Source organism: Pelobates fuscus, chromosome 11 (genome assembly GCF_036172605.1).
Source record: "Pelobates fuscus isolate aPelFus1 chromosome 11, aPelFus1.pri, whole genome shotgun sequence".
Lineage (NCBI taxonomy): Eukaryota > Metazoa > Chordata > Amphibia > Anura > Pelobatidae > Pelobates > Pelobates fuscus.
Window position 1 is genome coordinate 41,971,243 of NC_086327.1, and position 15,490 is coordinate 41,986,732.

At 38.0% G+C, this 15,490-nt stretch overlaps 2 protein-coding genes across 3 annotated transcripts; one reads left to right on the forward strand and one right to left on the reverse strand.

The window, feature by feature from the left end:
* The first annotated feature begins 363 nt into the window (after positions 1-363).
* Positions 364-4,651, forward strand: NDUFA3 (NADH:ubiquinone oxidoreductase subunit A3). The gene is made up of 4 exons (XM_063435991.1): positions 364-430; positions 3,047-3,121; positions 3,945-4,022; positions 4,385-4,651. Exons 1-4 carry the CDS (start codon positions 415-417, stop codon positions 4,474-4,476), a joined length of 261 nt encoding a protein of 86 aa, XP_063292061.1. The 5' UTR covers positions 364-414; the 3' UTR covers positions 4,477-4,651.
* Positions 4,652-4,689: 38 nt separating this feature from the next.
* Positions 4,690-15,392, reverse strand: TFPT (TCF3 fusion partner). 2 transcript variants are annotated; one of them, XM_063435989.1, is made up of 6 exons: positions 15,310-15,392; positions 13,889-14,143; positions 13,274-13,344; positions 13,035-13,104; positions 8,939-9,193; positions 4,690-5,865 (listed from the first exon to the last, which is right to left on the reverse strand). In XM_063435989.1, the coding sequence occupies exons 2-6, from the start codon at positions 14,126-14,128 to the stop codon at positions 5,731-5,733; spliced, it is 771 nt and encodes a 256-aa protein (XP_063292059.1). In that variant the 5' UTR covers positions 14,129-14,143; positions 15,310-15,392; the 3' UTR covers positions 4,690-5,730. The 2 variants fall into 2 exon arrangements, with proteins under 2 accessions (XP_063292059.1, XP_063292060.1); XM_063435990.1 differs by having other exon boundaries at positions 15,306-15,392.
* Positions 15,393-15,490: the final 98 nt, after the last annotated feature.

A 15,490-nucleotide genomic window follows, 5' to 3' on the forward strand; every position in this document is an offset into this window, starting at 1 on the left:
ATCCCTGGCCACACCCACACACCAACTCACACCCATAAAATTAAAGTGCCCCCCTTTGTCCATTTCAAAAACCTGGGAGATATGCTGTTCTCCATCTCAGCTAAAGTCTTGATTAATTTAGCCTACATTTTACAAATCGGTTAATTCCAACGCACTGTTTAGCGAGTGAGCCCTGAGTGTAATTGCTGCAATGCTGTGCTATTGTACATTAAATAAAGCACACAATGACATGTCTGCTTTCATACCAGTAATTACATGTATTTCCAAGTGTAACAAATCAGTGTTTGTATCACTAATTGCATTGAAGACTCCCCCTGCTGGTTGCTAGTATAAAAAAAAAAAAAAAAAGTACTACAAGTTCCAGAATCCTCAGCGACTTAAACTTCCGCTTCCGGTAGGCTTATAAGGAGCAAGATGGCTGCCTTCACTAGTAAGTGCTTGTCAAGGAGACTGTAATAATGTTACTGTGTGCTTGTCTTTATTAATATCCTTTATAGATAATTAATTGGGAAGGTGTATAGATCCCCAAAGCCATGCTTATGTCGTGCTATTTATCCAGGATCAGTCCAGTGTCTTGGGATATCAGATACATTGTGTGTGTGCAGTTTTTGTTTAATGGGTCAGTGCTGGGAAGGGGTGAGAGGCAAATACTGAGGTCAGGAATCCTTTGTCACAACCACAAGACATGATTGTTCAGCTGCAACATTCCACCTATTACAGGATTCATTTGGATAGGCAATCACAATTCTTTTATTATAGTTTGATGTAGCACTGTTTCATAGAATGTACAGGGTTAGCTGTAGCCATTACACAGAGGGGTGTACATAGAGACTAGTCACACACCAAATGACTGGTAAACACTGTACTCGAAGACTCAGGCTCCATAACTACTACAGCAGGCTGCTATGATTACAGTGCTTAGAATGCCCCTTTAAGTAAATGTATTTTATATTTGCTTAAAAGTACCATTAAATACCTATTTTTTTTATGTGGTGGTAGGAAAGGGGGTTTATACATACAGACATATTTTAATTGTGCAATATTCCCACTAGTGATAGTGCCCCTTTAAAGATTTAACAGAGTATATTTACGGAGACATCCCTGCAGGTCCAAAAAAACCCAAATACAAATCCAATGGACTCTTGTAATTCTTATTGATTTTAAATGACAAATAAAACGTGTAGACACTGATATTTCAGGTAATCCCATTTTGGAGAACAAGCTTGATTAAAGTTAGTAAAGAATATTCCTAAAATAAATATGACCTATTTTGAATGTAAGGAGGAGTGTATGAACTATTAATCTGAAGTACAAATGTCACAAAATGAAAATATAATACACACATAATAGCTACACGCAGAGGACACTGACACACAAACGTACTTACACACATTCTCTCAAACGCAGTCACAAATTATTATTGATGTCTTATTTTTATTTAAGTCCACCCTGCCTCACTACCTTTTAAGAGAGGTGGAATGAATATTTTCACTGGTGTCCAGTGTGGGGCTTGTATATTCATTGTGCTCTTCCAGCACTACTCTCTTGCGCGCTGTTTATCATAACCCCGCTCCCGGCATCGCCGCAGGACGCGCAAGTGAGCAGTGCTGGAAGATCACAGATATCAGCGCTCTCTTGCTACCAGCTTTTGGCGTATTCCCATGGGTTATGTGTAGCACAGGTTGAAAAACACCGCTCTATGCAGAGCCCCAGTAAAGAGACCGTTTTTAGACTTAGTGTGCAAAATGCGCTAAACTATGTGGTCCCCCCTCCCCCCAATGGGGACTAATTAGCAAGTTTTCCTTTTGAATATATATTCTATTTGGTCCAACAGTTTATATTCTTAGGTTCCTGATGTAATATAAATTGTAATATTGATGTTTCTTTGAATAGTATTTTATATTGAGTACAATTTATTTTTAATAGGGGGAGGGGTACACTATTCTGAACACTCTGCTGTTTTAAAGGAAACCTGCTGTTTTAAAGGAATACACTTGACACCATAACCACTTCGACAGATCCTATTGTTTAAGTGGTGTCCACTGCAGTGATCGCTAGTATTAAACAGTCTAATCACCATTTAGCAGTGATGCTTGGTGTTCGACAGGCTGCAACCCAGCCTTCAATTATCGTTATGCTCCACTTCATGCTATACCAGGGGTTGCAGTCAGTAATTTAAGAGATTTGCTGGCATGGCGGAAAACATACCTCTCAGTTGTATTTTCACTGGAGGCGGATTACAGGCTGCCAGGAAGAGAGCTTCACTGCTAAAAGTTGAGTAAACAGTTTAGTGTGCCCCAGAGCTTGTGAGCACCATAACCATTTTAATACATTGAAGTGGTTATGGTGCCTACAGTGTCAATATGACAATATATTTTTAAGTAAAGATAATAACTTGAAGATAATGTAAGTAATAGTTTCAGTAATTTCAATGGATCAGGTTTGCTGTCAAACCTTTATGTTAAAGGAACACTCCAAGCACCATAACTACTTCAGCATCTTGGTAAACCAGTTTGACTGCTTAGAATTGGGCAGGCTGTAGTTGATGTGGTAACAGAAAAAAAAAAATAGGAGAGGAACAGCGCTACAGTACTGATCACAGGGGAGAATACACAGGGGAGCTGCACACCTGAGGGGAAGGGTAACAAGATACAACAAATACAGGGTGTGCTAAGTAGGACAATGAGAGATAATAAACAAAAATAAGATAAAGAGTCTCTTAAAGTACAGTGAAGACCTGGGGTGTATATTCTTCAGTTCTTGCTTTGAATCCTTGCACTATTGGTCTCTATTTTTGCTTTTGTATTTCATATTTACCACTGAGGATTCAAAGCAAGAACTGAAGAATATACACTCCAGGTCTTCGCTGTACTTTAAGAGACTTTATTATTTTTGTTTATTATCTCTCATTGTCCTACTTAGCGCACCCTGTATTTGTTGTATGTAGTTGATGTGGTGCTTGAGCTGTTCCTTCAATCAACGTCTTACAGGATGAAAACATTCTACAAAACAATTTATAATGCTATAATGTTTTCTCTTCCAATAGAATTTGGTGCATTTCTAAAAAATGCCTGGGCAAAAGAACCTGTCATAACCGCTTCTGCAGCAATTGGTCTTATGGGTAAGCCCTTCCTTCCGTTACATCAATAATAACAAAACAGAAGTCTGTGTTCACTGTGGTGAAGGGAACAAAACATATTGCAACATTGTGGCTAAAATATCCAAGCTGTAACTATATCTGAGCTGGAGAATTTTTCAGAATCCGCTATTTTGGTTTACATTTCTTAATTTGCTTTTCATTTCCCTACAAATAACTTAACTGTTTAGGTTTCACACTCAAGACTTTATTATTGGTGCATAGAATAGGAAGATCTGTTACTATTAACCAACTCAAGTCCTGTAAACCTCTTTTATTTGGCATGCCAAATCTACAGTAGTTGTGCTTACTAGCTCAGTTATTTGAACGAAACAGCGTTCTTAAATACATAGGAGTGCAAAAAAAGTAAATATATACTGTACTAAACTTGGGCTTTGTTGGAAAGTGAAGCATATCAAAAAAGTTGTTTCATCAACCATTTTTATGCAAGGTTTGCACAACCAGGTTATAAAAAATACAAGTTAGAAAGTACCTGTTATCAATAGCGGTATTTAGTTCATGAACGTAGTAACAATCAATAGCTTCTGTAGAAATCATTTGCTTGCACCTCATCTATTGCACATTTTTATTATTGTGCATGCTTATTCGTGCAGTGAAATTATCAAATTGCAGTGACAACTAATCACAGTAGAACAGATACTTGCAAATTACATTTCTAGTGCTTCTCATACATCTACAGTCTTGTCAAGCACTCTATGGAATTATGGATTGCCTATCTAAACCTGTACATTATATTGAATTGTGTGATTTAGATTTTTTTTTTTTGTTTTTTTTTTTTGTTTTACAGCGGTTATCATTCCAGTAGTCAGCCCATATACAAGATTAACTGGAGAGCTGAATAAAGCGACGCCATATAATTATCCAGGTGAGAACAATTATATAGTGTCAGATGTGCTAACTTGGCACTAGCCGAGTGGCAGGAGATGGGCCTAGTATAGTAAAATATTCATATTTTTATACTTTATTGCAAAGTTAGCATAACCAACATAACTGTTTATTTCAAGTCTGCTCTGATGTAGCGTAGGCTGTACACGCAGTTTAGATCTGATGTCTGTAACACAGAATCTGTGCCTTTACCATGAGAAATCCATTGATATTTGTCCATGTAACACGGATATGAATTGTATAAAGTGGTTACTATATGACTGGGCACAGTGGTATAAACATGGTTTCTCTGGCATATGAGGCAGTGAGCATGACGATGTAAAGATTTTTTTTTTTTCCCAGTTCCTGTTCGAGACGATGGAAACATGCCTGATGTCCCCAGCCATCCTATTGAGAAGCTTGGACCCAACATAGATTGGTTTAAGAACATGTGAATACAAAGATAACGCAACATCTGCAGCACCGGTCCAAGAGAATATACAGACCAAATATCGTGTTACCTTGTTTAAAAGTATTGTCTAAGAACCATTCCTTTGGTCCTCATATGGAATGTGCAATGTCCATGTGGACATCTCTTGTAAAGACTTATTAAATTATATTCTTTAAAATTATGTATCCCAACCAAAAGTCATTATGTACAGCAACTCTAAATATTCAAAGATTTTATTAGCTTGTGACAATATACACCTGTACAGTAGGGCATTAGTTGATGCTATTGTTGCTCAATAGTATCAATGCCAGCTAAGTTTTTATAATTAAAGTAGGTGTAGCTTCAATAATACTCTTAATATATGTTCACAATAGTGAATAAACAACAAGAAAATCCATGAAACTCAAAACAATGTAGAACAAAAAACACATTGTACACAAAACTTTTCATTGAATGACAGAGTACACAATTGTCCTATGCTAGCAAAAGTGGATCTTTGCATGCAGATTGATTAAACATCGACATTCCTCTATTACTACCATCCTGATTATTGGAGGTATTGTAATTTACCACAGGGCATAATCTCTTAATCTGCTCCAGAAAAGATGGGCGCTGCTTGTGCGTAAATTTAATCTAGGCATTTTGTGACACATTGAGACATCCTCTCATTATAAATCCAAGTAGATATATATTTTTTTCATTTCACCAGAGAGTTAAAGGGACAATAGTCACCAAAACAGCTTTAGCTTAATGAAGTAGTTCAGGTGTATAGATCGTGCTCCTGCAGTCTCACTGGTCATGTCTCTGCCATTTAGGAGTTAAATCACTTTGTTTATGCAGCCCTAGTAACACCTCCCTGCATGTTACTTACAATACCTTCATAAACACCTCCTGTAAGAAGTCATGTAATGTTTACACTTCCTTTACTGCAATATATGGAGCTTTGCAGTAGACTTGCATTTGAACCTAGTAAGGGTGCATTTGTGTGACACATATACATCAAGTCTCATGAAAATGAAATGGAGGCCAGGATATTGCTGTAAATTCCAGTATTATGCCAAGTGATCTGAATGTTGAGCTTTGTCCCTGCTAAAATCTGCAAAATGAGGAAATTCACAGTAATACATTTTTTCAGACTCCAAACACCATAACTACTGCACACTGTGTGCCCCCTTAATATCCTGTTCACTGAACAATACTCAAGTTCATATTCAATCTTTCCAACATACAAAATATGAATCGCCTAATATCTGGAGCGTCAGTCAAAGTCCGGGCAAGTTCCAGGACTGGAAAACTTTGTGTATTGGAGAATCTTGTCACGTGGGCTGAGAGGTTGCCAGCTGAGTGGAAGCTCCTCATCCCCCTCACACAGATAGTCCTCTTCAATCTTCACCTAGAAAAATTAAAATAAATAACTGTAAAACTAAAAACTGCTTGGGATGACTGTACTGCTTGTTTGTCAGATTTCTAAACCGGATAACAGTGAAAAGGCATGATTTTGATAGTCACTTTTAACTGGACTGCTCAATTTGTAAAAAAAAACAAAAAAAAAACAATTTGTTATACTGAATACAGAAAAAAATTACATATACAAGGAAAAAATTAAATTTTAATATACAATTTAATTTCAAATAATTAAAGCATTTCCATAACAAAAACCTTCAGTCTGTGTCAGTGAAATGACCAGTCAGAGGCTTCTCACACATCAAAGATAAAAGGCAGATCTCTAGCCTGCAAGTCTGCAGCATAGGTTAGTTCTGTGGGTCCAACAGAATTGGATGAAGACCTGCCTGGCTGTCTGAGTGCTTTGACTGTCTGGAGTGTTCCTTAAAGAAGCACTATTGGGTCAGGGACAAAAACATATTTCTGACCCTATAGTGTTAAAGCCACCATCTAGCCCCCCTGGCGCTCCCTTGCCTCACTAAATATAGTAAAATCTTACTTGTATTCAAGCCTGAAGCTGCTGGCTCTGCCCTTTCTGCCTCAGACCTGCAAGCTGTCTGCTGACATCTTAAGAAGTGTTGTACTGAGCCAATCACAGTGCTTCCCCATAGGACTGGCTGAGCCTGTCAAGGAGGCAGAACAGGGGAGAGCCAGCAGAAGTCAAACACAGCCCTGGCCAATCAGCATCTCCTCATAGAGATTAATGAAATCAATGAATTTCTATGAGGAAAGTTCCGTGTCTGCATGCAGAGGGTGCAGATACTGAATGTTGTGATGCACATTAGGCAAGACTGAGATAGGAAGCAGCTCTAGCAGCCATCCAAGGAGTGGCCAGTGGAGTCATCAGTAGGCTGTAATGTAAACACTGCATTTTCTCTGAAAAGACCATGTTTACAGCAAAAAGCCTGAAGGGAATGATTCTACTCACCAGAACAAATACAATAAGCTGTAGTTTTTCTGGTGACTATAGTGTCCCTTTAACCCCTTAAGGACACATGACATGTGTGACACGTCATGATTCCCTTTTATTCCAGAAGTTTGGTCCTTAAGGGGTTAAAGAGGGTTTTCTATAACCATAATCCAGTGTGATGGCTGTACACATCCTTTAGTGTTACATCAGGGGGTAGCTGCCCTAATGTCATTTCACTGTAGCTAGTGTTGATTAGCAAAGCACTATGGGAGTTTTAGTTGTGGTTTCTACACACGGACTTATTAAAAAAAAAATAAAAAGAAGACATTGCCAACACTTGACCTTTACCCAATACCACTTCATAGTATGATATAGTCAAAATATATATATATATATATATATATATATATATATATATATATATATATATATATAACAGCACCCTGGTATTTTGCCCACTCCCAACACATTCCGTGCTGCACAATACAAATCACATCACATACGAGGTTTAGATCGAATGATGCCCTAGTCAGTAAATGGAAAATCCATTTAGCCTCTAAATGGATAAAAGTTTATATAAAAAAATAAATAATAATATCGCCCCAACTACCTTTTACAATTTCTCTATGTACAACTTAAATTTTAAGATGATTCAAGTTAGAAAATGTACACATTCCTTGCTACAGTTGTGGGACTATCCTGATTATCATCCAAAACTGATCTAATGTGTTCTAGCATCCTATCTTTAAAGGAACACTATAGCGTTAGGAATAAAAAACTGTATCCAGAACATGGTTTTTTTTTTAGCCCCGTCCCCCATGTAAAGGGTAAAAAAAAAAAGATAAAAAAACAACAACTTTCTTTCCCTTAGCTCTTTCCAGCGCTGAGGTCCCTTGGCACTGACTCGGTCCCCTCCAGCGGCATCTCGCAGATGGGTGAAACTAGTGCACATCTGCAGTGAGAGCCATGCAACAAGCATTAGAGCCTCCCATAGGAAAGCATTGAATCACTGCTATCCTATAGGGAGTTTGAAGACGCAGGACATCCTCATGCAAAGCAAGTGGATGCCCAATGTTGATTCACAGACTTAAACGTCATGAAGCACCCAAAAGACAGTCACTAAAGCTTGTCTTACCCCTGCAATGTAAACAAGAAGCTTCAGTGTTCTAAATTACAGGGTTAAGAGGACAGGGACATTGCACCCAGGCCATTTCAATAAAATTAAGTTCTCTGGGTGCCTATAGTGTCCATTTAAGCTTCCGTGTGGTTAGACCCACATATTGTTTACTATACAAGGTGCATGTAAGTAATTAACATGAGTAGTATTACAGTTAATAATATAGTGATTTTCAAAATACAAAACAAAAACTAAAAACTTTTCCCATAAAAGTAGATTAAAACTCCATTCTTACAGACATAGATATTTTTAAAAGTAACATATGGATGTGTGTCATACGTGTAAATATGTGGCTTGTGTAGACAATTCAAATTATTATATACATTACTTAATCGAAAAAAGATCAAGACAATAGAGAGAACAAAGAAGGTGGCCGCCTGGGTACAACCTGCACCCTTCCTTGACCAGATGATGTAATTCAGCATCGCTCTCCAATACTGGTAGGTACTTGTTAAAGGGTTTTTCCAAGCCTTATACCCACTACAGCCCTCTGCAATGGTTATGATACCAGGAGTTCCCCGGCCGGGTTCTCCAGTAATGGGGCAAACCATTCAGTAAAGGTTTGCCCCTTTATCCAAGTACCCACTGGGCTCACAATCTCTTCTATGGTGAGCAACAGCCCGAAGCCGAAAATGTTGGCCAAGAATGTTAGCTGAGCCATAAATGACAAAATAAACAAACAAAGATTGCACAGAATTGATATTAGCCAGCACTGACTTTACTTCCAGGTTAGCTGATGACACCTTAAGATGCTGCCAGAGAGAAACAATGTATATATAGTCTTCAGGCACCTTGACCACTTCAAATCACTGAAACGGTCATGGTGCTTGGAATATCCCTTTAAGGACAAATCTTTAATCAAATTAAAGTTCATGACAGTCAATACCAATTGGACTCTGTGGAACATGTATCATATAAAAAATGATCTTGGTATACCTGGGCCAGCAGTGGTTCTGAAGGAAGGAGAGAAGGGGAGAGCTTTTTGACAATGTGCACTTTGTCTTCCTTCTGCTTCTTTCTCTTTTTGGCTGGGGGTCCTTCTGTAAGAGATGGGCTTTCTGGGCTAGCAGTCTCCAGACCAAGTGATTGGCCTGATAAACATCTCTGACCAATGGTGAGCTCATCGTTTTCTTGGTGTTCATTCTCAGAATCCTCAGGATTTGGTGTGTTGGACTGATGGGCCCCTTCCTCCTGCAAGAATTGGAATTTTTAGAAGGTATAATTGAATTCTCAACGTTAATTCAGTACTCAATAAGTAAATAGATGGAATAAGGAAGTATTTTAATTAAATTATGGCCCTAAAATATGCAATTAGTGAATAATCCTAGCAATTTGCTGTCATTTGCAATAAATAAAAAATGAATTGCTATAATAGGACAAATAAACCATTGCCATTCTTTTATCTTTCTCAACGACTAATGCATAACATTGTGGAGTCACGTTTCATGCAAAATTCCATTGCCTTGTTTTCATCCTTCTTAACAGGTAGAAAATCATGTCAGTGCACGGCTTAATAAAAATCAGGCCAATTTTCATTCATGTGACGGGGACAAAACAATTGGCATGATGTTATCCTTCACAATAAGGAAACACTTTCCATGTACAATTCCGCCATTAAAGGATTACGCCAATCACCATAACCACAACAGTCTGCTGTAGTCATTATATCATTATGTAAAGTGCCAAGGAATTTGTTGGCGCTATATAAAAATATATAATATAATAATTATTATTATTATGATGATGATGCCAGGAGTATCCTGGCCTAAATCCTGGTGAGATCAGAGTGATATTTAGGACCCTCTGCAAGAATGGTGTCTATTTTCTATCAAACCTGTGTCTTATCTGCACTCATGTCACTTTAACTCCTGTATCACAACTCAACTTTGAATCCTATGTGTCGTCTTGCTCAGAAATGCTTCAGACTTGAGAAAGGATGTTCTCTCGAAAGCTTGTCATTAAAAAATTATCTTAGTCCAATAAAAAAGGTATTACAAGATACGAATTTTATCTGTTTTTTTACATCTTCATCACTGGACTAATACGGCTACAATCTCTATTTAAACACTATGGAAGATACCGAATACAGCCGCCTAAAACAGCAAATCTACAAGATGACCAAAAAAGAAGTACAGCTCAACAACGACATACACTTTCTATCCATCTGCAAGAAAGGACAGCTAATCCCCGAAGGCCTAAAAATCCACTTGCTACTACGCACAAATCGCAGTATGCTTAAAGGACCACTCTAGTGCCAGGAAAGCATACTCGTTTTCCTGGCACTAGAGTGCCCTGAGGGTGCCCCCACCCTCAGGGACCCCCTCCCGCCCGGCTCTGGAAAGGGGAAAAGGGTTAAAACTTACCTTTTTCCAGCGCTGGGCGGAGAGCTCTCCTCCTCCTCTCCGCCTCCGTTCCTCCCCGTCGGCTGAATGCGTACGCGCGGCAAGAGCTGCGCGCGCATTCAGCCGGTCGAATAGGAAAGCATTCATAATGCTTTCCTATGGACGCTTGCGTGCTCTCACTGTGATTTTCACAGTGAGAATCACGCAAGCGCCTCTAGCGGCTGTCAGTGAGACAGCCACTAGAGAATTAGGGGGAAGGCTTAACTAATTGATAAACATAGCAGTTTCTCTGAAACTGCTATGTTTATAAAAAAATTAGTTAACCCTAGCTGGACCTGGCACCCATACCACTTCATTAAGCTGAAGTGGTCTGGGTGCCTAGAGTGGTCCTTTAAAACCTGTGTAAACACACTAGTGAGTAACAAAGGAACCATCTCATCCACCAGCTCTAAAACATAAACAGTACCTACTCCAAAATCTACGTGAGGATAATACATATATTGCTGAAAAACTAGAACACGATCTACACTATTTTTACAAAAAGCAACAACAGGACCTTTTTAAGAAGAAAAATAATAAACTTAGACTCCAGCGGGATTATCACAAACATCTGGCAGAGAAAAAGAAATGGCAAGAGAAATCTGGTATTGTTAACATTTCGGACTATAAACTACCTGACTCAGAAGCATCCGTTCTCTCCATTTTGCCCTAGCACAAAGCTTGAGGACATTGGGCTCTATTCTGAGGTGGAAGAATTTTTCAGAAGGATGCGACTTAAGGAATACTTAAAGACAAAGAGAGCACTGAAACCACAATGGATTACAACAGGAAAATGAACACTAATTTCACTCCAGCACAGGACGAAATGCCAAACTGGACAGTTAGATTGAAAGTTTCCTTCTAAGAACAGTATCCTTGACAACCAACCAAAACCAAAAGAAAATGTTTCATAATCTCTCAGTACAGTAACAAACAGATATAAATGACTTGAAAAATAATCATGCTACCACCATCAAACCAGCAGACAAGGTAGGAGCAGTAGTGTAGATAATGAACACCCAGGACTACATAAAAGAGGGCGACAGATAACAAATACTATAGAAAACTAAATGAAGACCCCACCAAGGAATGTAGATTACAACTTGGGGAGCTCAGTAAATCCTTCCCTGAGAATTCTCATGTAGAACTGCAATCACTCATACCAACTACTCATACCAACTAGTCCCTGCATGGGTACTTTCTATATGCTTCCCAAAATCCACAAAGCAGGTAATCCTGGAATACCCATAATTACAGGAATGGGAACTCTCACAGAAAAGCTCTCAGGACTGGTAGAAAATTCCTTAAAACCTCTAGTCACCAACAAAAACAGCTTCATAAAAGACACAACTGACTTCCTTAACAAACTCAGCCAAATCACCAATTTCCCTGCTAACACCATCCTTGTAACCATGGATGTGGAATCTCTGTACTGCAACATTCCACATACAGACAGCATCAATGCTTGCTTCCATTTCCTCTCTTATGCCGACAACCAAAAATACAGCCCCAAAATTGTCACAGAACTGGCACTATTCATCCTCACACATAACTACTTCAGTTTTAACAATGAGGTTTACCTACAAACCATGGGCACTGCTATGGGCACTAAGATGGCACCCCAATATGCTAATCTGTTTTTTGGTAGATCTTGAACAGCGATTCATAGAAATACAGCACACCAAACCATACAAATATTATCGCTATATCAATGATATCTTCATAATTTAGAATGCAAGCCAAGAAAATCTGATACATTCCATCCATCAATCAAACTAAAAATGGAATATTCAACAAGATCTGTGAATTTTCTGGACACCACTGTGACATGTAACAATGGCACAACCCACACCTCGGTTTACAGAAAACCCAAAGACAGGTGTAGTTACCTTCACAGCTCCAGCTTCTACTCCTCCTGACTCTATGTTTATTTACTTTTTTTGGCTATTCTCAGCCAACCTTTCACTTTCAGGCACATCCTCTGCTATTTATGACACCCCACTCACCCCCCCTTCCCTCCCTCCCTTCCCTTCCCTTCTCTAACATCAGTTGTTTTACGTGTTAAACTCTATCAGATTGATTTGTACTGCTTCAGACCTGAGAAAGACAGGGAACTCTCGAAAGCGTGTATTTGAAATATTATGTTAGTCCAATTAAAAAAAAAGCTATAATTTTGGCAATATATATATATATATATATACAGTTCAAATAGATGCAAGCACTCAGGGTCTCTCAATGTAAACAAAAAGTAGAAAAAACCTTTTATTCCAGAAGTCAACGTTTCAGTCCACCACTGTCCACAGTGGTGGACTGAAATGTTGACTTCTGGAATAAAAGGTTTTTTCTACTTTTTGTTTACATTGAAAGACCCTGAGTGCTAGCATCTATTTGAACTGTATATTTTGTGCTGCTGAGCACCGGGCAATATCCACAGGAGAGCTGGAGTGCAACTCCCATCATTTTTTGTATATATATATACACACACACACACACACACACGATAGGTACAGGTTGATACACAGCAAATATTACCAATTACTAAATAAACTATTTGCATGAGTACACAAAAACACAGAGCATTCACTGCATGGTGGCAATACAATCCTGACTGTACTGAGAAAAAGGGCTGATTGTATAATAATGTGGCTTACCTCAAGCAAAAAAGTAAGATGGCTATTTCTATAATCATCTCCGTAGGAGTCCAAGACTTTCATCAGACATCTAAGACAAAAACACGTGTTAATATACATGACAAGATATACGAATTTATTTCCATATGTTTTTCTTGAAGTAGAAATTACATGATTATCTCTTTTATCGTTGCTAAAACATTTAGCATTTCTTTGCGAGGACTGCACAAAGGATTTTAGTACAGTTCAGAATTCATTACCTCCTTTCTCGTTTAAGCCTTCGCGTTATTTTTTGAACTTCGTGGAGCCTATTGAGAATTCTTTCGTTTACCTGGAATGAAACACGATATATTAAATTAGACTTTTACATGTGAGTTTATTACAGAACATTTTTTTTCTTTAGGAAACAATAGTGGCTCTGTCATTAATACAAATCTTTTCACTACCATACATATCAGAAGACCTACCTATATTTGCGACTGATAACTAAACAGGACATCCTCATGGCACAAGTTGCATTCACATCACAAGGCAGATGAAAAAAAAATGTTCTCTTCCCCGCACAGAGAAATACTAGGAGCGAATTGGCTTCTCTTCTTGAGTCTTAGGTTCTGCTTAGCCACTCATATCACACGTTCTCAGCAGCTATTGCTTAAATCAATAATTAACACTTTCTCGTTTAAAGATTAAAAATTGCCATCCCTAAACATATACATCCACACAAAAGAACTGTCAGACCTTTCATTTGGGTATTATTTATCTGCAAGTAATTTTGCTTTAAACTTGTTTTTTTTTTTTATAACACAAAAAAAAAAGGAAAACGAGGGGACATGTTCATGTTAAACTATAGATAGATATATATCTGCTGTGCAAACCTGTTCAATTTCTTTGCACCGTCGACTTAGGGCAAGGAACTTCCGCTTGTTGAGCTCTTTCAATCTCAATTGAGCTTCTTCTTCCTCCTCTTCCTGATGGTTATCTCCGCTGAGACCTCCATCTACAAATTCTACCTCGGTTTCTAGCTCGCTTTCCAAGATATTTCCCCCAAATAGTGGTGGAAGAGCCAGCTCAGAGCCAGGAGGGACAGAAAACTCTTCAAAGCTGACTGCTGCCATGTTAAGTCTATGGAACTAAAACAAAACATAATAAAGTTTAAAAATTGAAATCATGGAACCACGATGAATAGCATTGGCACTTCAGAGATCTGTGAACTACATTTCTAACGATGGTCAGCAAACACTTCTGATAACACCTTTAGAAATGCAGTACTTAAATATCTGCACTGAAAACCCATCCCTGATCAGTCACCACTGTTTTTTACGTTCTTAGCCTTTCAGTAAAAGGGGTGTGAGAAGTAATAAAGGCTAGGAATATCATTCTAAGCGGGTTATGAATGCATTTGACGTTTATGATTTTATATATATATATATATATATATATATATATATATATATATATATATATATATATATAGTGACTAAACCTGACTATGAACTATATCATAAATGGCAATGACTTGAGCAGTGAAATTGCAGACGCATGCATGCTCTAGGCTCTACATACCAAAACCACCTTTTTCAGCTACGTTGTGTTGGTGCTTAGAGTGTCCATTTAAATTTTTGTGTGTGCCTCCTTTTAGCTCGTACCTATCGTCTACCTTATTGACAATGGTCTCACTTACTATGTAAACCTGTCATAGTGCACAGTGCTCAAACAAAGCAAATAAATGTGGTCCATGTCTTGCAAACTTTCAGTTCTCTAAAGGACTCTACTAGAAAACATGCACATGCATTCCCTGTCCTACATACATGTTATGGCATAATCTGAACACATGAATTATACATTGGAAACACTCAAAAATGAAAGAGGAGATTTGTTTTTTTTTTTTAGCCTACACCCCTTCATCCTTTAAGTCTTTATTTATTATATATTATTTGTGTACGTACACCAGGGTAATGCAACACTGGAGTGAATTGTTATATGCTTCTCCTTGTTTCATTTTAATTTAACCTTGTTTGCCAATTATTTACCGGTTTATATCCCTTCTGAAAAATTGTAAATCGCTGACGTATATATGTGTGGATTATAAAAATGACATTTATACTTGAGGGACTCAAAGTTGTCACTCAACATAAATGGATCTACAGATTATCCAATGCTTTACATTGAAATGTCACACAATGGAGAACATTGACTCATATTTAAATAGGTCAACCTGTCTACCCCATGCCTGCTCATTTCCAATGATAACATTTCCAATACAATATCAATATATAATAAATAATTCTATACTTGCCTGTAACTACCATTGGGCTGTGTGTGGCTCTCATCTCCAGGTGAGCTCTCTGCCTTCCCATTAGCCTATTGTTAGGAACACATTTCCTGTGTGATTAATAAAGTTTCGTTATTGAAATATTTAAAAAAGAAAAACAACAACAACAAAAACTTCCTACTAGCTAAATCAACCAATGAAAATC